We start from the raw sequence: 25,405 nt of genomic DNA on the forward strand, positions 1-25,405 counted from the left end.
ACAACTTGAAAGTAAGATTTGGTTAAATCAGACTTTCTACTGATTATGCTTTTTAATATCTCACTAGTACAGAATCAGAAAAATTAAACTGAAATATATCTACAGTGTTGACTTTAACATGATAGCTTTTAACATGATTTCATAGTTATGAAATGTCAACAACTTCTCCAAAACAGTTTCAGGAAAGAGTTAAGCTCAGCCTAGCTGACAAGGTTATGTAAAATATCTTTCTCTGTTATGAATAAAAAAGTTTTTATGTGTGTCTAATTTTGTGTGTCAGAGAGAAAAATAGCTTAGAGAATCACAGACAGATGCTATAAATATGACAGGCCTAAAAAATGCAAACATATATGAATAGAATCCCACATATTCAAAATGAAAAATTATTAATTCAAAAGAAAGATATTTTTCAAAAATAGTGAGGCTATAAGAAACTCCTGTGGGACATCTCATGATCTGTTCAGTATCTGTGTTTTTTTTTTTTGTTCTACTATCATCAATTCCATGTTGCATATTAGAAAGCTTAAAAGAGCATATGTAGGTGGAAAAAAAAACACCTACACACCTGTATGGGGTGTGGTTTGGTATTTTTTCCTGACTGAAACTAGCGCCTTGGAACACAATCTAAAACCATTTAAAAGCTCCCAGTGAATTGACTGGGTTTGCATCAAAACAGTAAACTCAGTGATACTTTAAGAAGATAAGTATTTTGTCCCACTGAGAAGATTTCCAACAGCTTCTACAAGGCCAGGAAAATTACCTGGTTCATGTAAGAAATCTATCTTCCATCCAAAAAAACAGACCTTGCTTATTTCAGATCTAGGGAAACAAGATTTAAGTCACACTCCTTTTATGTTTGCAGAGAAGATGAATATGCCTTTTAGGGACAGCTGGGCATTACAAAAAAGACAATTTTTTAGCAATCATTTTTGGGTTTAGCATGTTGGGATGTTAAGATAAGAGTTAACAGAGGTCTGCTAAGATACAGATGTGCAGAAATCACATACCACAGACAGAGTATTGTTCAATGCTTACACTAGAACAGGAAAAACAGAGGGACACACACATCTAGCATTACCTTTGAGTTAAAGCTGGATTCCAACCTCTGTGCTGTACACATGGGGTGAACTCCATGTGTTCCTGTGTGCATAACACCATTTGAATTACTACATTTATGTAGTACCTGCTACTAGATTTATGTACTACAATACAGACAGCACACAGCAGCACTTAATACGCAAATGCGAACACATGCACATCTTTGCACGTACACAATTATACCGCCTTCTAATTATTATCTTTTTTTCTTTTTTTTTTTTAAGATCAGCCAAACACGCAATTTTGCCAAAAATAAAACCCTAAGTTTAACCGGAAAAAAAAGCATCCCCAGAGCTACAACCAGCCTTGGCCCCAAAAACCCGGCTGTGGCCCCGCATGCACAGCCACTAAGGGCGGTCATCCCCCGGGAACGAAGGGAACGAAGGGAACCCGCTCCCCGCGGCGCCGCCTCCCGCTCCCCGCCGCGCCGCGCCCCGCGGGCCCATCCGCCGCCCTGCGCTGCCCCCTGGCGGCGGCGGGAGGCGCCGCACCGCGCCCGGAGCGCTCGGCAGCGCGGCCGGCTACGCGGGCCCCGGCGCTGCCGCGGGAGCGGCCCGGCGGGCATGGGGGGGGCGGGCGGCTGGAGTCTTTTAGATGCCGCTGGTGCATCCGTGCCCCGGCTCCCTCCGCAACCCGCCTCTGGGGTGGGCAGAGGAGAAAAGTGAAGCTGAACGGTTCCGACACACGCCCGCGTCCCCGATGTCGGAGAATGCGCGTACGAAACCCGACACTTTGTTTCCCCGCGACTGCCCAATTCCACACGGTCCCCGCGAATGCTGCACAGGCTCCGCACAGCGAGCAGCGGCACTGGAGACCGCCGCGCCAGCGGCTCCCGCCGCCCCCCTCCCCGCGGCTCCGCTCCGCGCCGGCCGGCCGCGGCCAGCGAGCACTGCGGGAGAGGACGGGGCGGCCCCGGACCTCCGCCCGAGGGGTGCGGGCAGCGGGAGCGGCGTCCAGAGCGGTGCAGGAGCGGGGGAAAGTTGGCCCGTGCTGGCGAAAGTGCGAGCGCAGCCCCGGCGTGCGTGGGGCGGAGGAGTGGCGGGGCGGGCGCGCCGCGCTCGTATCGGCATGTGGTGTGGCCGTGCGCTGGATGCCGGTGCGGGCCGGCTGCGCGAAGCTCCACGGGGCCGGCTGCTGCCGCCGCCGCCGCGCCGTCACCCGGGGACACCCGCCCGGCAGCGCGGCCCTCCGCCTCCCCGCTGCGCTCGGCGGCGCGGGCACAGCGCGGCGCTCCGCCGGCCGCCCCCGCCCCCGCCGCGCGGGCGCGCGCCGCCGAGCCGCGCGTGCGCGGCGGGCGCGCCCCCGCGGCTCCCCGGGCGCGCGCGCGCGTGTGTGAGGGTGAGTGTGCGGCGCGTGTGGCCGCGTGTGCGCGCCCCTGAGCGCGCGCTGTGCCTCGGCGCCGCCTGCGTGCGGGGGGTGCCCGTGCGCGCTCCGCACCGAGCTCCCCGGCGCTGCCATCCTCGCCTCCGCCGCCCCGGCGGCTCCGCGCAGCGCCCGCGCAGCGGGTCGGCGTCTTCATGGGCTGCCACCATGCTTGGGCCCTGGAGATTTCGGGCGAAGTAAGTACCGGGCTTGACTTTTCTCTCGCTCTCTTTCCCTCCTTTCTTCCTCCCTTCCTTTCCTCGTCGATCCCCCCCCCCTCCGCCCCTTCCCCGCCGGGTCTTCCCTTGCTGTTGCTTTCCACCCCCAGCTCCCCGCCGCTCGCCCCCCTTCCGCCAAAGCCATTTCTCCCAACTCGGGGTGCTGCTCAGTTGGGCGGCAGTGTCCGGCTGGAGCTGCTCCCTCGCTCGCTGCTGCTGTCGGCGGTACTGAAAGCTGCTTCCAGCTGGATATGCAGTGCGGTAATCTAAGGGTTGAACTCTTCGGGGAGAAAAAAAAAAAAAAAAAAACCACACACACACGCAAGAAAAATCCCGATGCAACCCCTTTCCTCTTCTCCCCTCCCCCCCGTCGCCCCCACCCCCTGCCTGCCCCCCCTCAATCTGAACCTCTGTAGGGAGCTGGCGAACAGCAGCACACAGTCATCACAGAGGGGTTTCCAGGGCGGGATTGCAACCTTGCATATAGCCAGCTACAACTTTATTTTCTTTACCTGCCATCCCCCGCCTTTTTTCTTTTCTTTTTTTTTTTTTTTTTGTCAGAGAAAGGGGAAAGGGAGAGGGAGGGAAAATTGTATTTGCCTCTTTTGCTAACCATAATTGAATTAAAGTTGTAAAATGCCTGGGAGTTTAACACTGACCGGGCAGGTTTTCAATAGGTTGTCATTGTGGGGTTTTCTTTTCTTCTTCTCCGAAGAACTGTTGGCTAATGGATGAATGGATCTGATCGAGCTGAGAAAAAATATGCTAGATACATGCCTTTGAGTAAGATTTCTGCTGCCTCTATGCAGTGAAGCCTTTTTGCTTTGAGTAATTCCAATCCAGTTGACGTCTGGTCAGAATTAGAGAGATTCACGGAGACTTCCGATTTCTTGCTGCATGATTGCCTTTGCTGCAAGTGCTAGTTTTGCAGCCTTGAACCTGATGCCACAGGAGATGTCTTGCAGTACTGAGACTTCTCGTTTTTTAGGATGCGTTCCTCCAAACCAGAGTTGTGTCATGAGGATTGGAGCTCTGAGGTGGACGATAGAAAATGCAAGCCTGGTCCAAGATCCCAGCATTTAAACCTGATGATTTATTAGTCTTCCCCTACCGACACACAAAATGCATTTATTTTCTCTATTCATATTGCTTTTAGACTAATAGAAGAAAGCCACGAGGAGTCAGAAAGACAGCAAAAAAGGAAAGGATTTGTTTCCAGCTAGGTGGAATTCGGACATTAAATTACTGACGTAGGGCAATGGTAGGGTTTCCCTTCTACCCTCCTTGGCTTTTAATCAGCCTGGGTGTCTTCTTCCCTAAAGGATGAAGAGCACTGACAGCCATCGCTGCTTATAATCAGTTACTCTGATGTTTGGAGTGTTGGCAATGAGATATTTTCATGAGACCTATTTAGATCTCTCCACTTCTACCAGGCTAGTTTTGCAGAACATTGGGAATAAGCGCTATGTCAGATATGGATGAGACTCCGAAGATGACCTGCATGTTTTACATTTTTCACAAATTTTGGGTGAGTGGTTAAAACATTTCTTTTGAGAGTATGTATGTGTGTGTGTGAGAGAGAAAACAGGAGACTTCTGCTTGAAATGAGCTCTGTTACATTGTGTATAACTTGGGAGGGGATCACATATCAATTAATATTACTTGCTTTTGTAAAGATGCACAATTTCCGTAATTGAAGAGAGCTGTTAAATGCACTGAAGTAGGAGGTTAATGTATTTAATCTCATCACAGAAGAATTCCTGCACAAAAGTCATCTGGGGGTGCGAGCGTGTGTGCATGTGTGTGTGTGTGCGCGCGTGTGTGCTTGTCTGTGTGGGTGGGTGTGTGCTTTGTAAATGTATAGCTAGGGAAAAAACCACCAGCATAAAAGAGTTTTAAAAAATGTGTGATGTGGAGAATGTGTCAGTGTTCCCTCTGTTGAATTAAGATGCCATTTTCAGCACTGAGCATTTTTTCTTTGGATTCCTACCATGGTATTTCCATCACCAGTTTAAAATCAAGGTAAAAGGAGGGGAAGACCTTGGTGCACTGGTTCAGCAGGGAGGTTCTGAAGGGAAGAGGGAGCTGGGTAATAGGGGAGGTGGGCAACCTCGTAAAATGGTGTTTCTTTTCTCTTAAATTAGAAACGTGAAACTGAACTGACAGCCATTTTATGTATATTTATGGGGCGGGTTGTGAAAAGGAAATCCAAAGAAGCATTGAAATTCACCCCACACTAACAGAACCAGAGCAATTCCTGCTGTGACCTCACCTTTTTAGACACCGCAGGCATTTGACTCACAAGGAGTTGCCTATCAACCCTTTAATCAAGGCATGTCATCCAGTTTCCAAAAGTGTGTGAATTAGAAGTGACAGGAGGGGGGTTTTTTGGTTGGTGAACAGTCCATTCTCTACCCTACTGAAGACACATATAAACTTTGTTTCCATTTCAAATGTTATGGGGCTACCCTATTATTCTACTTTTTTTTTTTTTTTTTCTCCTTATCCCTACAGGAAATAAAATGTTTGCTTGCTGCTCTACAGTAACTTTGGAACAGGACCTCAACAAAAAAATGCATATCTGGATGCTGCAGACGATCGCATTTGCTTTAACATCACTAGTCCTTTCCTGGGCAGAAAGCATCGAGTATTATGGGGAAATCTGTGATAATGCGTGTCCTTGTGAGGAGAAGGACAGCATCTTAACAGTGAGCTGTGAAAACAGAGGGATCATCAGCCTTTTTGAGATCAGTCCACCGAGGTTCCCTGTTTACCACCTCTTGTTGTCTGGGAACCTTCTGAACAGGCTATACCCAAACCAGTTTGTCAATTACACGGGGGCTTCGATTTTGCATCTGGGGAGCAATGACATACAAGACATCGAAACTGGGGCCTTTCATGGTCTGAGAGGTTTAAGGAGGCTGCACTTGAACAATAACAAGTTGGAACTTTTACGGGATGACACTTTCCTTGGGCTAGAGAGTTTGGAATACCTACAGGTCGATTATAATTACATTAGTGTCATTGAACCCAATGCCTTCAGCAAACTGCATCTGTTGCAGGTGCTGATTCTCAATGATAACCTCCTCTCCAGTTTGCCCAACAACCTTTTCCGTTTTGTGCCCTTAACTCACCTGGACCTGAGGGGTAACCGGCTGAAGCTGCTGCCCTATGTGGGCCTCCTGCAGCACATGGATAAAGTGGTGGAGCTGCAGCTGGAGGAAAACCCCTGGAATTGCTCTTGTGAGTTGATTGCTCTAAAGGATTGGCTGGACAGCATCTCATACTCCGCGCTGGTGGGAGATGTGGTTTGCGAGACCCCTTTCCGCTTACATGGTCGAGACTTGGATGAAGTCTCTAAGCAGGAGCTTTGCCCCAGGAGGCTCATCTCTGATTATGAAATGAGACCTCAGACACCACTGAGCACTACAGGGTATTTCCACACTACCCCGGCCTCGGTCAACTCTGTGGCCACTTCTTCTTCAGCTGTTTACAAATCTCCCCTGAAGCCCCCCAAAGGGACCCGCCAACCCAACAAGACAAGGGTGCGCCCCACCTCCCGCCTGCCCTCAAAAGACCTGGGATACAGCAACTATGGCCCCAGCATTGCCTACCAGACCAAATCCCCGGTGCCTTTGGAGTGCCCCACTGCCTGCACTTGCAACTTGCAGATTTCTGACCTGGGCCTCAATGTCAATTGTCAGGAGAGGAAGATCGAGAGCATTTCTGAACTGCAGCCCAAACCCTATAATCCCAAGAAGATGTATTTGACGGAAAACTACATTGCGCTGGTACGCAGGGCAGATTTTGTGGATGCCACTGGGCTGGATTTGCTGCATCTGGGCAATAATCGGATCTCGGTCATTCAGGACCGGGCTTTTGGGGATTTAACTAATTTGCGAAGGCTGTACCTGAACGGGAACCGGATCGAGCGGCTGAGCCCAGAGCTGTTCTATGGGCTGCAAAGCCTGCAGTACCTCTTCCTGCAGTACAACGTCATCCGGGAGATAGAGGCAGGCACCTTTGAATCTGTCCCCAACCTTCAGCTCTTGTTTTTGAACAACAATCTGCTGAGGTCTTTGCCAGGGAACATTTTTTCTGGTCTGTCTCTCTACAGGCTGAGCCTGCGGAGCAACCACTTCTCCTACCTGCCGGTGAGCGGGGTGCTGGACCAGCTGAAATCCCTGCTGCAGATCGACCTGCACGAGAACCCCTGGGACTGCACCTGCGACGTGGTGGGCATGAAGCTGTGGCTGGAACAGCTCAACACCGGCGTCCTGGTGGACCAGGTGATCTGCGAGTCCCCTAAGAAGTTTGCCCAGAGCGACATGCGGGCCGTCCGGGCGGAGTTGCTGTGCCCCGACTACTCGGACATCGTCGTCTCCACGCCCACGCCGTCCCCGGGCCAGCTGCCGGCCAGGACCACCCCCTCCTCCTCCACCGTGCGCCTCAATGGCACGGCGGCGGCGGCGGGCGGCTCCGCGCCCGCGGGCGGCGCCGGCGGCGGCAGCTCCTCGGTGCCGCTCTCGGTGCTGATCCTCAGCCTGCTCCTCGTCTTCATCATGTCCGTCTTCGTGGCCGCGGGGCTCTTCGTCCTGGTCATGAAGCGGCGCAAGAAGGGCCAGGGCGACCACGCCAGCGCCAACAACTCCGACGTGAGCTCCTTCAACATGCAGTACAGCGTCTACAGCGGCGGCGGCCACCACCACCACCCGCACCTCCAGCAGCACCCGCCTCACCGCGGCGGCGGCGGCAGCGGCGGCGGGGGCGCGGCGCTGCCCAAGGTGAAGACTCCCGCCGGCCACGTCTACGAGTACATCCCGCACCCGCTGGGCCACATGTGCAAGAACCCCATCTACCGCTCCCGGGAAGGCAACTCGGGCGAGGATTACAAAGACCTTCACGAGCTCAAGGTCACCTACAGCAGCCACCCGCTGCCGCCCGGGGGGGGCGCGCCGCCGCCCCCGCCGCCCGCGGCGCCCGGCGGGGAGGATGCGCCGGCGCGCAGCCCCGCGTACAGCGTGAGCACCATCGAGCCGCGGGAGGAGCTGCTCTCGCCGGTGCAAGACGCCGACCGCTTTTACAGGGGCATTTTGGAGCCCGACAAACACTCCCCCTCCGCGCTGGGCACCCCCGGCTCCACCCTCCCCGACTACCCCAAGCTCCCCGCCGCCTACACGTACTCGCCCAACTATGACCTTAGGCGTGCCCACCAGTACTTGCACCCGGGGCCGGGGGACGCCAGGCTCCGGGAGACGGTGCTCTACAGCCCCCCGAGTACTGTCTTTGTAGAGCCCAACAGGAACGAGTATCTGGAGCTAAAAGCAAAACTAAACGCAGAGCCGGACTACCTCGAAGTGCTGGAAAAACAGACCACATTCAGCCAGTTCTGAGAAACAGCCCCCCCGCCCCCCGTCCCCTCGCCAGTCTCAGCAGCTCCTTCTCTAGAGTATTTGTATTTAACAACCACACGCAAAACAAAGAAACGTAAATGCTGACCTCCCTACACACACACACCTCGCCCCCCCCCCCCACCTTTTTCCCCCTTTAATTCATTTTATTGTAGGGTGAAGTGCCTTGGCACAGGACTTTTCAGCTTCGGGGAATGATTCTGAAAGGGTGTGCTGTTGAGTTTGGTTTGGTTTTGGTTTTTCTTTTCTGTTACTGCATTTGGAAGTCGGAGACCACCTATTGTGTAAAATGGGCACAGCACTGGCATTGTGCGGGTGTCCATGTGTGTTTGGGGAAGGTGGCAGGCGGTTTCACGGTTTCCTGTCAGGTCACATTCAGGATTCAGGTCGTGCTTTTTTTTTTTTTGCCCTTTGTTTTTTTTAACAGACATTCTTTAGTTTAATTTTCTCTCTGGTTGAAAAGTACAGCGCACATTTTCCCCTTTTAGCCATGGGTGAGTCTAAATGGCTTTTATGGAGAGATTAGCACACCCTGACTTTAATACAAGGTTTCCTTTTTTTAAGGATGTGTTTGTATACTTTCTGGACTTTTGAATTAAAAAAATATATATTATGATCTTTAAAGGGATCACTGTAGATGTGGACAAATCATTAAAGAGTGCAGAGATATATGATCCATAACTGGTTAGTGAAAATAACTTATTGATGAAATATAAAAAAATATTTTATTGTAGCACCTATTTTTATATGCACATTAGCATTTCTCTTTCCTTCGCTATTTTAGGGCCTAATCTTGCAAATTTTTAACTCACTTGAGTATCTCTATTTGTGAAAAAAGTCCCAGCTTAGGCCTTCATCCTGCAGGCACTTAAGCACATGGACAACTTTACCAATGCGTGTAGTTCTGGAGACTCACTCATAGGGCAAAGTTTGTCAAAAGCCCAAAAAATTAGGAAAGAGGATGCAGAATTCTTCTTACAAGTAAAAATACTGGAATGTTTGAGTCTTTCTTTCTTTCTTTCCTTTTTTTTTTTTTTTAGGATGGGGTCCAAAGGTTGTGGATTGCTTTAAAGTATTGCACTACAGTGAGAGCTTTTTTCCCAAATCTGATGTAGTATCAGAAGAACCTTTTAAATCTCTATAGATAATGCCAGTTATGACCAAATCTTAACAGACAATCGGAGACATAAAATCTGATCACAATAGGAAAAATATCATGTTTCTCTATTGAAAAAATGTGTCTTTTAGCAACCTCCTGCTCAGGAGTCTGGTTGGGCAAACTAGTGAGGGACATGTAGAAGGCATTCATTTTATCAGTAAAAAAAGGTTCATTTTTGATTTGTAGGTTTCATTTTTTTCTTTTTTTAAAAAATTTTGTATTAATTAACCAAAATATAATGATTTTGCAACTGTTGTAGCCAGTTTATGATTGTTTAGTCGAGTACAATTGCACTTGTACAGATCCACATGTTTACTGGCATCCTGAAAGACCAAATGATGGACTGTACACATCTCTATGAAATGTCTTTACCCCTTTGGGCAGCAGGCAATGGCAAGGATATTCATAAACACAGCATCACTGTAAGATGGGACAGCTGATGTCTCATATGTATCCCAGCACATGTGATTTTTTAATAGTTTCTGAATAAACACTTGGTAAATATTTCAAATGTAAGATCCTGAAGTAATGAGTATCTGAACTTTGAAATTTCTGGCCAAAATAATCTGTTTGTACCTTGGATTCTCTTTACTAGCAATTAAGGCTCATCAGAAAGATCTAATGTTCTAGACAAAACATAATGTGTTCTCTGTTTTCGTAACATGACGTGGTAATTACCAGCATACGTAACATGGGTCAGAAAGCAACACAGGGGTATATGTTTCAACAACATATTGAACAGGATAGTTTTATATTTGTATTTTATTTCCTTACTGAGGTGTTCTTTAATATATGGAACAGGGTAAGTGATATTTCACATGTCTTTTCTTTCTTCATTTGGTTATTATATTTAATATTGTTTCCAGGGTTGCTCACTAGTACATCTTTTATTGCTAAAGGGCTCTGTTCTATTCTGAATTTCCTACCCATGTACAATCTGTCACTTTCTACAAAAACAAAGCTGTATAACTGGTCTGTTGGAATTCAAGAAAAATGTTTTCTTGGCGTGTGTTCTTCCCTCTATGCCACCCACACCGAGCAAAAGCAAAAAAAAAAAAAATCAAAAAACAAGCATGACTGTATTTAGCTTGGACAGTTTAGTCAGTGGAGTGTTATTTCAGTTTGAAATGCAGAGCTGAGGAGTGTTCTTTTGTCACAAGAGACATAACAAATAGCTATTCTGTTCACTGCTCTCCATCCTGCAGACTTCCCATTGACACCAGTGAGAGATGTGTGTGTGGCTGCCTGAGGTGCAGTTTTGGAGCCCTAACTTTGAATTGCTGTCTTTATAACTATTGCTGAAACCAGTGGCCTGGTTCTTCTTCCATTTAAGCTCAGTAGAGGCATGCTGTTGTTAAATGGGTATAAGTAAGAAAATTTTCAGCCTCGCTGACTTTGCCAGAGAAAGGCTAGTTCAGAGAGGATTGAAGGAGAAGCTCCTGCAAACGTTGTGTCTGTTCATGTATGCATATATGTCTTTCCTGTGTGGTTCTAAAGTCACGTTTATGAGTTTGCATAGGTGTCAGTACAAGCATAGGATGAGGTCCTTAGTGTGAAAGGTACGTTTTGCATGGCATTCTGCCACAAAGAGGCAGCATCCGCAAATGAGTAAATGAGCAGGAATTGCTTGGATTTGTAAGAAATAGCTGAAAGAAATCCCTTGACATTCTGTTTGTGTTTGCATTCTGACACTGCCATTTCTGAGGTCGGTAGTACTGCTGCTTCATGTGTTCTACGTGCATTTGATAACTGCTAATGAAGGATTTTTCTAATGGCCTACTCTACAACCAGAACAATTAATCTAAATCTTTTTGACAACTCACCTTCAGCAGAAAAAAAACATGTTATCACTTGTGTTACTGGAGAAAAAGATTAAATTACATCAATTGCCTACATAAAGTGCATTCCTGAAGATAAATCCTTGAAAAATAATACAGAATGAAAAATAATATTCTTTAGTCAGTAATCATCCTGCGACATATCTGAAAGGGCTATTTGTGAATGAGGACTTCAATGGAAGTAGGAGTTGCCACTCAATGGCTAAAATGATATATCATCTGTGGATAATTATTGTAAGAAAAAGTAGATGGGAATAGAAATTGGCAAAGGGAGATGTCCCTCTGATTCAAAAAGAGGATAAGAGATAAAATAATTTGTTTGAAGAAAAATCCACCCTATTTCAAGAATTCTGAATATTATTTTAGGTTCATTATAAGACTGGTTTAGGTCAGTTGCTAAAGTGATATTCCCCTCTTTGTTTTTTCTTTTTTTTTGTTTTTTGTGTTTTGACAAGTAATGTTGAGCTTACTGAATCACTCATGTGGTCTCACATTTTACTTCAAAAGTTCCTAAATGCATGAAATTCTGTGATGAACAACAACAACAGCAAAAAAAAAAAAAAAAAAAAAAGAAAATAATCCTGGTTTCTCAATGTAATTACTGGAAGCAAAACATGAGTGAGACCTTCCCTTCCCTTCCCTTCCCTTCCCTTCCCTTCCCTTCCCTTCCCTTCCCTTCCCTTCCCTTCCCTTCCCTTCCCTTCCCTTCCCTTCCCTTCCCTTCCCTTCCCTTCCCTTTTTTATATTTTACTCTCATCTTTAACAAAATGAGCTGAATTTGAAGTGGTTAATCCCAGAAGATATAGCCTGGAATTTCTAGACATTCCTACACACTGTTTGAAGCACCAGATGTTATGTCAGTCCTCTCATCAGTTTAAAGTCTGACAAAAATGCAGCTTCCACTTTAGTAGTTCTAGAGCCCACATTCTCACATCTTTATTTTTAATATCTATATCTTTGCCATCCAGTATTTTAATGGTCACTTAAGGTTGTGAAAACATCTTCAGTTGATTCTGCCTACTGTAATATTTAATTTCTTAATATTTTCCTATGTTTTAACTTTTTTATAAAGCTTTAGGTATTTCTTAGAGGAATTCAGATGCAGTGGTACCTTTTCTCATATCACATAAAAATTTAGTTATTTTTTAGTTATTAAAGTAATTTTTAAAAATGTTTAAAGAGCATAAAAATGAGCTTATGATAAACACAATGTAAAAGATATATCTGGAAAGGCAAGAATAGCTAATTGTGGTTGTTAGAAAAAATGAAGGCAAAGTCCTGGTTTTGTAGGTTGTTTAGATCTCTGTTTAGCTGGAGCTAAAATGTCTGACCAGCATGTTGTTTCTTACAGAAACTTAAGAGTCTGTTTAATGCATATGGTTCCCTCTCAGGGGGCCGAGTCCATTAAGGCACTACATCCTGAAGGACAGGGTAAACAAGAACTCCTTCATTTTTAGAGGGCAGGTTCTTTATATTGCTCCGTGTCTCCAGGGAACCTGAATAGCCTTTCATTAGGTTACAGAGTGGCATACTGAATTACAGCGTCTCCAAACCAGGGAAGGAGGCTGAAATCTTTTGCTGTCTTATGCAGAACTGAGAATGCTATTGGCACTATTGGCATTAAACAAGAAAAATGGGGAGAGAAGAGGAAGTGAATGGCAGACACAATGCCATAGCTGTCAGCCTTCAAACAGTCGTCACATTTCGATTGATTATTTGATTGTAGGGAACTTGCACCTCTATTCTGCAGCATCCACTTACCCTGGAAAATGCAGGACCTCAAGCTAAGGAATGACAAGAGGATGGAGGAGGAGATGAGTGAGGCGTTCCTGTGAGAGAAGTGGGCAGGATAGCAGCAATCTGAATGGGGCAGCCACACTATTTGTTTTTCTCAACCCTTCTAAGAAGCTTTGCAATGTGTTTTGCTGACAAGAGAGCACACAGATCTCCTTACAGTCCAGCAATACTGTCTTATATATTTGTGGTTTTTTCCATTGATGTATAAATAGTGTCCTAATATTACAAGTTTTTGCAATTTATTTTTTTTCCTGTTCATTATTCAGCTACATTTCAGAATTTCTAGCAGTATGATGATACTCCAGAAATGCTAAGCACTGTTACACTTTAGAATAATTGTTTATTCTTAAAACTGAACAGAACAGAGATGGGGCAGAGAAAAAGGCATATTTAGGTCCTAGGAACAAGAGGCATCTAGTTAATTGAATATACAAAGAAATAAAGTGTAATGAAGTTTGTAATTAAATGGTTATCAAATTAACTATTTAACTTACAGCTAATGGACCACATTTTGCTTCTAGTTGTGTAAGTACACAACTGGATTCCATTAACTTGAAGAACTTGCAAAATATTTACCTTGCTCTTGTAAGTCTGGCTTTTTGTCATTGAAATAAGCCATTCTCTTAGTATTTTTGTTTTGTACAGTAAAAATTTGAATACAGTAATAACAAACATTAGTAGTTCTGCTATGTATCTCTAAAATGAATCACATCTATTTCCAATCTGCTGACAAATTAACTAACACTGATGTGTTCAGTGATATGGCACTGTAAACTTTATCTTTGACTCATATTGTCCTGATTACATGGGAAGTACCGTTTACATCCACAGATAAACATGTGGCTCTTCAGAATGAAGAACCACATGAACAGACAATATACCTCTATTTAATTCTGTGGACTTGGTCCCAAAACCTGGAATTAGATTAAATACCTATTGATAAAAATTGTTCCCTTTATGGTGTTTCTGCCATGGAAGATGCAGCTACTTTTGCTGCAATTTTGCAAACTTATATTTACAGTATTTTTAAATTTTGCAGAAAACTTTCGACCATGTCAAACATAAATGATTTTTTTTTCCTGGCTGGACGCAAGATTACTATTTGTATATCAAGACATGGTTCTGGGTGATCTTCCAAAAATGTCCAGACTGGGATAAGATAAAAGGTTGAAATAATAATTGTGTAGTTCAATATTTAATGTAATAAAATATTTTTTTCTCATGATTTCAACAGTATATCTGATTTTTTGAACATAAGATTATTAACAGGTTTTGTAATTTTGTACCATTTCTGTGGCAAAAAGTTTATGTTCATATTTGAGGAAGAGGAAAAGGTATGAGATTGCTTTTGTCAGACTTCATATCAACTTTATTCAAAAATGCTTAGAGCAAAAGCGCTGAGTTAAATTTTTCAAACTTGAAAGGTAAAAGTCTAGTCTGATTTATGAATTGCTGATAACAGTGTTTACTTGCCATCTAGGTTATTATTTTAAATATTTGTATTATTTTAAATATTTGTATTTTTTTACCATCTGTACTTTAAAAAAACAACATATATGTGTGTATATATATATATATATGTATATCAGAGTGTATGTGTACATATATATATAAGTATGCGTATATACATATATATGTACATCTACACTTATATCTACCTTTATTTCTTTAATTAAAATTGTCTTTACTGTGATGTAAGAATATTTCCATGTAAGTAGTGAGAGCTTTTAGGCTTGGAATGAAAGAAAAGTTCTTCACAGAGCATATGGAGAAGATAAATGCTGTATCCATGTAATCACCAGAAAATCAGTCCAGACATACAATGCTTCAACTTGTCTAATGCAGTAATACAAATTTTGGGTTGCAGTTGCTAGGAACAAAAGTTTCGGCTCAAATCCTGTTTTCAAGTGTCTGAATATGCATTGTGGGGCATTAATATACCAGTATTTTAAGCCTCTACCTTTTACATTTGGCATAATATCACATGGTAAAGCTGCCCTGAAATTGACTTTCTGTAGCTTTACTACTATAGCAATTAATATGTCCAGCCAAATGGATAAATAGACACATAACACATATATTTTTGACAAAGGCAAGAGTTTTTAGAAAGGTCTTTCTTTTGGATATCTGAATTTAGTTTTAAAATACAGCATTCATAATGGTATTTAATTATGCAAATAATTATTACAAGTAATGACAAAGATTTTTTCACTTTCTAAGTGCTGAACTTAGGTGAGCCAATCAGTCTTTTAGTTACAACTACACTAAAGCTGTTAGTCCCACTGGCAGTTGCTGAAAATTATAACAGGGATGTTCTCAGCATTGGTACTCCTCAGCCATGATACAACTTTATCATTGTAAATTCATTTTTAAAATATGGAAAATTAAACAGTTTAAAAGCATTTTCAGGTTGGCAGTTTGCTAAGTTGAATTGAATATGTCATTAAGTTTATCTAATATTTATTAATTGTCCACTTTTAAGTAGTTTTCTCATATTTTTATTGGAAGCCATACATACAACTCTATAAGTGATGTAGTGATGTGGTTACATGAGTTTATTTGTAGTTGTGTACAGCGCTGCACATCTTGTTAGATGGCATCTGGTAATTTATAACAAACCAAATGTCTAGATTACAATATTCTTCACATTAAGCTCAAAATTCGAGAATATGTACATTTTTCTGTTTTCAAATTTGTAAGAAATGCCTACACTAACATCAAAGAACTTGAACCACTTTCAAAGAATTAATATTATGCTGAATCATTTATTCCCAACTATAAATATCTTCTTTTAGTGATGATGAAAAGTGCATCAAAGGAAAAATTGCCTAATCAGTATATTGATGGTTTTGAAGTGAATGAAAATTCTTCCATTGGTTTTACTTTTTGGGAAGCATGTAATGTCTTTACACTGTATGTTTTTTCTTTTCCTGTTAGAGACTGTTTATTAGCCTACCATGCAGAAGAAATCCCTGCTACAAAGGTGTTTCAAATCTCAGCTGGTTAGATCATCTCTATCAGTAACAGCCTTGGCTGTTTCTTAAAGCTGTTTCATTTTTATAGTGATTAAATGATTAAAAAAATAATTAAATCCACCATTTTAAGGGTGGATTTTTTTGCCTTACATCCATCCAAACATATCATGCAATGTAGTCAATGCTGGTGGTGCAAATTATTTTAAATATTGTATATTGATGGGTTCTTCAAGTTTATAACATTAAGGTTAACATTCTAACTCTTTGAAAGAGCGGTAACATTGCTTATTTTTTATTTTAGTTTTATGTTTCCCTGTCATTCTTTTTTCCCTACACATTACTGAATCAAACTGCCTGCCTTTGCTTTGAAAGCTGCTTTTTATTTTAAGTACAGAGCTCGGTTGTGTGCAAAGGGATCTAAGCTATTGTTCTTCAGTGTGTTTATTTCTTTTAAAGAAAAATATTGTACTCTTCTAAATAGCTATTGATTTTCTAAGGAGAATCACATGGTCTACGTTTCTCCTCTCTCCATTCTTACATTGTGAGGCAGTGATGAAGTCTGTTTGGTTTTGTAGCTTTTTTTTGTTGCAGGTGTAACACCTTAAGCAAAATTCTCATGGTTGTCAAAGAAAATTATGTTTTAGGTAGGAATTTTGAAAAAAAATTCTACCTATAGCATCATTAGTGTAAAGTTGTAACACAAATACATGCCTATATAAACATGCATTTATATGTATGTGTGTGTCTGCGTCACTACCCTGTTCAGATTTTTGTTTGTTTGTTTAGGGATTTTTTTGTTTCCTTGTTTTCAGTTAATTTTTTTAAATGCACCTTATCTCAAAGACAGGATTTGTCCTGTAATTACGCAGTGCTTATATAATGAAGCTTTCCAGCAGAGTAATTTAAGTCATAAAGTGAATTTCATCTTCTTATTGACAATTTCTGATTGGTTTGAAATGTTTATTTTTAACTTTTTGGCCTGACAAGTAATAACTTCCAACAAGTAAGTGGCAATGTGCCATATTATCATGTTGAACAGTAGAATCTATTAGTTTTGTCGTGCAATATATTACTTAATAAATTTTTAATGGTAAGAGTCTACTAATGCATATTGTACTAACACATCCATTAATTCTTCCTTAAGAATACTTTTTCCTAAAGAATAAAGTTACTACTCTATTGCAAAAAGTTTTTTCTAAAATATGAGAAGTCGTTAAGATAATAATTCAAAATTCACCAGTTTTTAGAGATATAATTGAATGTGTTTATGATGGGTAATATTTTTTTATCCATGCATAATTTTATACAATGAATGTGTTCTATAATTTTCAGTATATTTTATATATCACGTGTTATCTGTAATTAAATATTTCTTAAGACTTCTTGGATTACTAAGAAGTTTTTGTTAGATTTAGTTAGGATCAGAGCTTTAATTTTGGAGGAAGAAAACTCCCATCACATCAGTCTATCTTTATTTTATGAGCAATTGTCCAAATAACTCAGATTTATTTTTCTTTAATGTTAAATTATGTATTATTTTTGCCCCATTTGCTGCTTAAAAGTTTGAGAATTACTTACTGCTCTATATAATCATCTGTGGTGAAATACCAAAAAATTCCCATCTTTGGTCTGATCAATACTATGTAACTTCACAATTACTTTGTGAAACTGTTTTATTTTATGTTTGTCTTATCTCCAAGCTGTGTGTCAATGTAAGGCCTCACAAATCACTTAATCAAAACTCAGTATTACTTCACAACCCAAACAAAATTATTTAACCCAGCAACGAAGACAAATTTTCCAAAGTAAATTTTGATTCTCTGACTACTTCCACATATGAAAATTTTATTTATGTGAGTTGTCCCACTGGGTTCTGTCAGAAATTTTTGGTTACATACCTTTGTGTTTGAAATTTGGAACTTGAATATATGTCTGACACACACAAACTTATGCCAATGTTTAATCTGAGTTCTGGTTTGTCTAATGGAGAAAGAAGTGTTTCTGAACATGTTAGGATTATGATTACTGTTACAAAAGCATTTTCTTCCTATGAAAAGGTCTTTTCTGGATTTACTCGTAGAAAATACACAATTAGGTGTGTGTATCACAGAGCATTTTTATATGTTTGAAAAGGCCTGAGGACCTTCAAAGCTAAAACTAGTTCGGTTTCTGAAATGCTTGCTTTTTGCTTTCAGTTGAATGTTGCTGGCTTGAAAAGGTTGCTGATAATAATGCTTAAGCCTAATGGCAGAAGGGTACTAGGAGGGTTAATGATTTTTTTTATTTTATCAGACATTTGAACTGTCAATCTATATATAGAATATAAGTAGCTATAGGTTCTGGATGTCTTCATTTTGTCTTGTCCTCTAAAACAGGGTGGGTTTTTTAAAATTTTAATAGAGATTGAAGGATTTGAATGAATTATAGAGATGTTAAATAGCTGTCATTCAAACACATCAGTAGGAATAGTTGTTTTTATTGTTGTTGTTGTTTTCATTTAGCTCAGAAAAAATCAGGTCATATCTATTTTTGGGACTCACAGGGTTTTTAGGAGGTGAATGAATAATTACTAAGAGGCCTTGGACCTCTCCATGTTAAAACAAGTTGAATGACCACAGTGATTAAAAAGGACCTCATTTTAGTGAGTTCATGATTTGAGAATATGATAAATTTATATTTATCTCTGCATTTTAAATATTGAAAAGATTAATATTGTCAAAATTGTTTATTAATACTGAGAAGAAAGCAATTATTCTCAGGGCAGAGACTCTTAAAACGAGTATTTTTTGTTACCAGACGTTAAATCAAAGATTTCAATTTAACTGTCTAAATGAAGAGATGCAAAATAATAACATACAGGACATAGAGTATTTAATATTGAGCATATTGCTAAAACTGAAACTTGTAAGCATCCTTTTAGATACATACAGCCTTTCAACCCTTGATGTCAGATTCTTATATAGAAAGGATGTTTTAGCTGTAGTTAGGACAGCACAGTCAGAGGGGAGACAGGTATTTTGGTCTATCTTATTTTATCTAATCTTAGAATAATCGCTTTTGTTAGCTTTTCTTTTTTTTTCCCCATTACACAGGCATCAAAATTCTCATGTCACATTTGGAAATGATGGTGTCACAAGGTGTTCCAGAGCCTGGACAAATAATAATCCAGTAGCAGAATAAAAATTGCTACAGTGAACTGAAACATGAAATTAAAATATGATGTTCTGTGAACATGGGAGATATTTGTGACAGTACTTTGTTGACAACTATTTGATAATTTTGGCTTGTATTCTTCTAACACCTTTCTTCCCAAAGGATCCTAAAGTGCCTTACAGAATTAGGGCCCGTTCCTGCCCTGATTGAAGTCAATGGGAGCACTGCCAATGGGAACAGCACTGAGCACTTAGGAAGCTAATAAAAGCTGCATTCAAACATCACTTCTGCCACTGAAATGTGTAACTGTTCAACTTACACAGCAATACTCCCAGTGGTTTAAGACAGGAAGTGACTATTATCATATACAGATTGCAAATTTGAAAAAGAAAATATGATTTTAAAGGGGTACATGGTCCAAATTAATGTTAGTGTTAATAATACTGAATTTGGTAAAGATTTCTGTTTGAGTCTTCAGGCAAACGGATTTTTCTGGTTTTTTTTCTGAAGATCTGAACATTAGTTCCAGTAAATCTAATCACTGATATTGCTTTCATTATTAATATATTGCGTACATATATTTGGGAGCTCAGATGTTCATGGATTTGGTGCAATAATTTAAAAAATCAGAAAAATATAACATAATCATATGAGTAATCTTCTACAGTTATTTTATCTTTTTCCTGATTAGTTTTTAATTTCTACCTGAGAAAGCCTGATATTACTATCAGTATTTTCTGAATGTTTCCGTGTTTGTTCAATTTATATATTGAGCTGATTGCTGTGATATGTGGAGGACAGGATTTGTTGTTTGTATACCTGAAATTCCAGTTGAAATTAAGCATTATACCACATATTCTGATATTTTTATTTATTTTTAATATAGGGACCTTTCATACAATTTTTTTTCAGCTACAAAAACATTAAAGAGCATACATAGATCAAAAAAAACCCAAAACCCCAAAACATGAGAACTAATGCAGGTATTCGTAATACTATGAAAAGGCTTGAATTGTTTTTCATTCAGCACTTTTTTCTCATTCATTTATATTGATGAATGAGAAAATAATTATATTATTTAACATTTTAAATATTATTGGTATTTCACAAAGAGGGAAAAATAGCTCTTGGACTGTTTTGTATGTCTCTAGTTATAGACTTTCAGATGGGACTGAAAAATAAGCAGCTCAAAGAATAAATAACCATCAGAAATTATCTAGTAGAATATGTAGCTGCTGAAGTCTCTGAATCTGATGAATGCACATGCTGAACATTCAAAAAAAAAAAAGGTTTGAGGCTACAGGGCTAAATAAATTCAAATCTGTTCTTACTGAATCCTTCTAGTCTTATTCAGTAAATATTTACTGAATCTGCCAGTGAAATCACAGAAGATGATTTCTTTGCCCTTATGACCGGACAGAAATTCTCTGTTATCACTCATTTGGATAATATATTTACCTTATTAAAACAGCAACCAAAAAAAAAAAAAAGCTAAAAAAACCCAACAAAAAACCCAAACAACAGGCACCAAAAACACCCCAAAACTAAATAAAACCCACAAAGCCAAAGCTGAATGCTGTACCTGCATAAAATATTTAGAGTGTACCCTTGATCATCCCTGAACAAGAAGTTTATAAGGTATATCATAAAAGGAGTTTCCAAAGAAAGAACAGCATATTGTATGTGTCTGTTACATATATGTGGCTTCCAAGTATTGAATACATGGAAGAAGGCACTGTTGGAATGTAATTCATCAGTAGATCTAAATGTCATCTTCTACTAGAAACACAGAATTTTACAAACTTTTCTAACAGTTAGAACCTTGAAATATGCAAATTACTAAATCTATGCGGAGTGAACAAGTGCCATGTTTTCTTACTTACCTTTCTGGCTAGAAATCTCACATCATCTCCAATGAGAATTTGACATAACTTAAAAAAAATTAGCAGAACAATTTCAGAAAGATACAGACAGATATGGAAAGGAACCACTGAAGTTAACAGCCAATTAGTTTTGTTTTCTTTTGTATGTGTTTTCAATAAAAGTATTACATATTTAATACTTCTAATTAAGTCATTATGTCATAATCATAGATTACAGTATAATACTTTGACATAATGAGTTAAATTAGGGGTTAAACCATCTTCACAAAGAATGAGTCATTGATGCATTTAAGAAAAAAGCCAATGAAATAGTTAAGGATGTGAATCTGGTGCCTGAACTTGGATCTATTGATATATTAAGCTTGATACTGCACAATCCTTAGACATTTACAAAACCAAGAAAGAAGTAATTATGCAAGTGCTGATGACAGGCCAGGAGGAATTTAGCACTTCAGTCAAAAGATAGGATTAGATTTTATCCTAAGGGTAGGATTAGTGTGTGATCTCATGGTCACTTAATAGGTTTCCTGTTAGATCTTCCCTAAGGCCTGTTTTTGCAGTCCTTAGGCAGGCCAAACACACAAAGAAAGCTGTGCACTTTTGCTAAGCAAAGGAGTTTTCAGTGTCTTCTGAAAACTTTAAACTATTTAATACATGTATATAAAATAAGTAAAGGGCTAGATGACAGTTACTAAAAAGAAAATTTATGATTGATTTCTATGCTGTTAAGTATCTGGACCTAAATGGCTGATGCAATACAGAGCTCACACATTCATCTCATTGCAGAAATAAATTAGCTAGTGTCAGATTCTGCATTTTTTCTGACTTCCACCTTGCTCAGCAAAGCATTGTAGGATCTGACCTTTAAAATCTTTTGTATTGTATTTCTTCACTAATAAATATTTTGTAAGACTTTACTGGGTGCTACAATACTTTTCATCAATTTCCATTAAACGTTTTCATTGGCATATCTGTAACCATTATAGGAAATACCAGCTTTGTATTAGAAAGTGAGGTGAATATACCTCTTTTTTTTCTTCTTTTTTTTTTTTTTTTCTGGACATGCTCAATATAAAAATAAACCCACATCAATTTCCTGGGAAAGTACTATTTTTCAAATATCTTTTAGAATTTCCTAAATAAAAGTCTTCCTGACAAACAAAACATGAGTTTGACTAAAATAAAAAGAAAGCCATTCAACTGATCTAGTTTTACTAAAGTGTTTGTCAAAAACCTCAAAATTTGAACATGTATCACCGATCTTGAAAACAAACAAATAACCAAAACAAACCTGACAAAATCTGTCATAAATAAATGGTTTATCTAGACTGCTAGAAACAGCTGAATGCTATCTTACAGAATACCCTGCTTTATAATCTAAAATTTAATTAATATACCGGAGTAATTATAAAATTATAAAGGATTATAAAATACACATTTTCGTGCACAGTCATCTCATAATTGCAACCTATAACAATGGATTTTTTTTACCAATGTATTATGTTTTTGAGAGTTCAAAATAATTTCTATAATTAATAAATAATCCTTTAAGATTTGTTTTAATAAATCTTTAAAACACCATACTCAGAAAAGGCCAAGCAGTGTTTTTAATAGAATGTTTTTAAATGGGTTATTGTAAAATAGAAAGTATAATAAAAGAGCATATTTATAGCAAAAATAATGCTTTTAATAGTTAATATATTGCTCATATTTATATTTGCATGCTCTGAAAAATTTAACTTCCAGAAATATAATAATATCACTGGGAGCTACTTATGGATGTAAAATTCTTCATATGTCTAAGCATTTGCAGGACTGAGCTTTCAATTTTTGATTGTTTGATCAAATGGGAAAAATATCTACTCAGTAGTCACTGGAGCTTTTGAGATCATAAAATTGGTTCATGTATTTCTGTCTAACACTTGGTATGTTATCCTTCAATGAACAGTAAAGAAAGCAAATATCAAAAAATACCTCTGACATGCAGTGAGATACTTAACAGAGTAATCCAAAGACTGTCTTTAGATTGATAATATTTGTATTTGCAGTATAAAACCCAGCATTAGAAACATCAGCTAATGTCATGTATACATAACTTTATAATTAAAGACACATATATTTATACTTTTCATTTTCATTTAAACAACATCATTGGTGTACATGATATCTATGTATGCTCATATATGTATATAAAAGTCTCAGGTACTTAAAAGCACATTAGATCTAAATTATGCATCAAAGTGCCACCACAGTATATGTGGCAATTTAACTGATTTTTGTTGCAGTGTTAGTTTATGTTTACTAATGTCAGATAGTTTTCATCATTACTGGTATATTTTTGGGCAAAAACAAACAAACAAAACAAAGGAAAAAACAGCAAAAGCAAACAACCAAAAAAATCCCAAACCTGCAATATGCAATGAAGACTCTTTTCTTTCTGACAGAGAAAAACTATTCCTGTGGTGCTCAGGCACTTCACAGGAGAAGAATTTTTTGCAATATGATGCCTCCTGTGGTGCAGTGAGGCGTGAAGCAATACAAGAGGTAGCTGGAGCTGAAGAATGTCATATGAGGAGGCGCCACATCACAGGAAACATTCACAAGTGGAAGACAGCTGTTGTTATGAACTATTAAAGACATCAGCAGGGTGTTCATTTCTTTCAAGGTTTCAGAAGCCTGAGATGGCATTTCCTTCTATCTTCCTCTCCCTGCTGTCTATCCTCCTCCCTCTCAAAGAAGGTTTGCTACACCAGGTACCTTTCATCATGGCATGCACAGAATCACAAGGGTTCTGCTGCTTGTTGCCCACTCCTTTGCCCTCAGTTAAAGATTAGCTGGGACTGGGCATCACAGCAGCAAGGAGAAGCTCTCATGCTTAAGAAAACACTTCAGGTAGGATTAAAGAGAGACGAGAAGCAGACATGCTGAAGACCTACCAAAATGGCTGAAATGGGAAATGCATTTATAATTGTATGCCTAGTGACATTAGAGATATTCTCAACTTAGTACCATTATAAACTATATGATTATTAAGTTTAGACACAGTGGTTTTCAAGGATGGATTAGAGGATGGACGTAACCAAGAGGAAACTGAATTAGCAGTAACACTGACTATTCTTCTTAAACAAAGTGTTAGTCCTGTATGTGTAACTCCTGTAACTATAGTAACTTGTTTTACTTAAATCAAAATGTGATTAGCCATGAGTATGTTTTAACTTCTGTCTGTACATATATATATGAATATATATATATGTGTGTATATATATATATAGGTATGTATATATGTATATATACGCACAATCAAAAAAACCACCCATGTATAGGTTTCCACACTGTTTTGTCTTCTAGGGTTGTAACAAAATAGTGGCCTAAACTTCTTATGCTAAAAACCCCTTAATGTCCAGGTTGTGTAATCTACAAATGATTTGCATAATGATTTCCTGTGAAGATTTGTATGCAAGCTGTGGCCTTGATTTCTCCACTTGTCTTACACTGGTGAACTCAGCTGATGTTTGTGTCTGCTCCTGATTTAGTTCAGACTAAGTAAGAGGATGTGCAAAGGATGCGTCTAGGGTGCATTAGTCTGCTTCTTCAGGTTAGGCACTTCAGAGTAGTGAAAAAATACCTTTAAATTAAGTTTATGTTCTACATCTAAGAAACCTAACTGGGGCTATTGTCACTTATTTAGCATAAAACATAGTTCAAAACAACAGACCCAGAGGTCATGTGCAGCAGACATAAAATTTCAAAGCATAGTGCACTTCAGATTCTGAGGGGCCTTTTTTCAGCATAGCTGAATGTAGAATGTAGAATGACCCCAAACCCCAACAGCCATATAATAATAGTAATAATAATAATAATAATAATACTGTGAGGAGTAATATTTTCTCATAGGTTTACCTCATCTAAGCAGATATTAGTAATTAAATACCAGAGATAACGCTTCATCATAATGATTTCACTACTACAGATTCTTTAGAAAACAATACTGCATTATCATGCTGAGGAAATGCAAGTAATTTTACTATTTTTAGTTGCACTCAAATGTGAAGGGGTTTCTGAGCTTTTCATTCTGCCAGGGTCAGATCTGTCTTTTAAGAAAAGCTTTTTTATTTAGTTTGGTTTTGGTTTTTTTTAACATAAATGCATCTACTAAGATATTTTAGCACTGAATGTCAAAATTATTCCATGATGATCTGCATTTAAAGACAAAATATATGATCTCTAGCAAAGCAATATCCTGATAGTTGCTAATTAAGGCTCCTTTATTCTCTGGAAGAATGCTCTAGATAGCTATTTCAATAGCTTTGTTCTCTCATCGTTATTACACAATATTTCTATTGCTTTCACACATTTATTGGTATCTGCCAAGCAGAACCAAATTTAGCCTGAAGCCTGGAGGAAGATAAAAGGAAAATATATCAGGCATATGGATGATAATTTGGATGAAAAAAAAAAATGTGTTGACAATTTTTTGCTCATATTTTTGGTTATACAACCTATATGCCAAC

The 25,405-nt window shown here is 39.5% G+C and overlaps 2 protein-coding genes across 9 annotated transcripts in view; one reads left to right on the forward strand and one right to left on the reverse strand.

The window, feature by feature from the left end:
* LOC113459339 (uncharacterized) overlaps positions 1 to 5,286 on the reverse strand; it is a 68,671-nt gene extending 63,385 nt beyond the window's left edge. For 5 of the 7 annotated variants that reach the window (XR_012579089.1, XR_012579091.1, XR_012579090.1 and 2 more), the window contains exons 1-2: positions 3,338 to 5,286; positions 1,079 to 2,958 (exon numbers count right to left, since the gene is read on the reverse strand). Coding sequence is in view for 1 of the 7 variants with exons in the window: in XM_074535596.1 (XP_074391697.1) it covers positions 1,456 to 2,556 (1,101 nt within the window). In the remaining 6 variants the exon portion in view is untranslated. Of the gene's footprint in view, positions 1 to 1,078; positions 2,959 to 3,086; positions 3,144 to 3,337 lie in introns of those variants that run through there. The other 2 variants (XR_012579088.1, XM_074535596.1) reach the window with 2 other exon arrangements.
* On the forward strand, positions 2,525 to 20,532 carry SLITRK5 (SLIT and NTRK like family member 5). Of its 2 annotated transcripts, XM_074535593.1 has the most exons (3): positions 2,614 to 2,657; positions 4,112 to 4,206; positions 5,193 to 20,532. In XM_074535593.1, the coding sequence occupies exon 3, from the start codon at positions 5,201 to 5,203 to the stop codon at positions 8,069 to 8,071; it is 2,871 nt and encodes a 956-aa protein (XP_074391694.1). In that variant the 5' UTR covers positions 2,614 to 2,657; positions 4,112 to 4,206; positions 5,193 to 5,200; the 3' UTR covers positions 8,072 to 20,532. The 2 variants fall into 2 exon arrangements, with proteins under 2 accessions (XP_074391695.1, XP_074391694.1); XM_074535594.1 differs by lacking the exon at positions 4,112 to 4,206 and having other exon boundaries at positions 2,525 to 2,657.
* The last annotated feature ends 4,873 nt before the right edge of the window (positions 20,533 to 25,405 follow it).

This window comes from Zonotrichia albicollis, chromosome 2 (genome assembly GCF_047830755.1).
Source record: "Zonotrichia albicollis isolate bZonAlb1 chromosome 2, bZonAlb1.hap1, whole genome shotgun sequence".
NCBI lineage: Eukaryota > Metazoa > Chordata > Aves > Passeriformes > Passerellidae > Zonotrichia > Zonotrichia albicollis.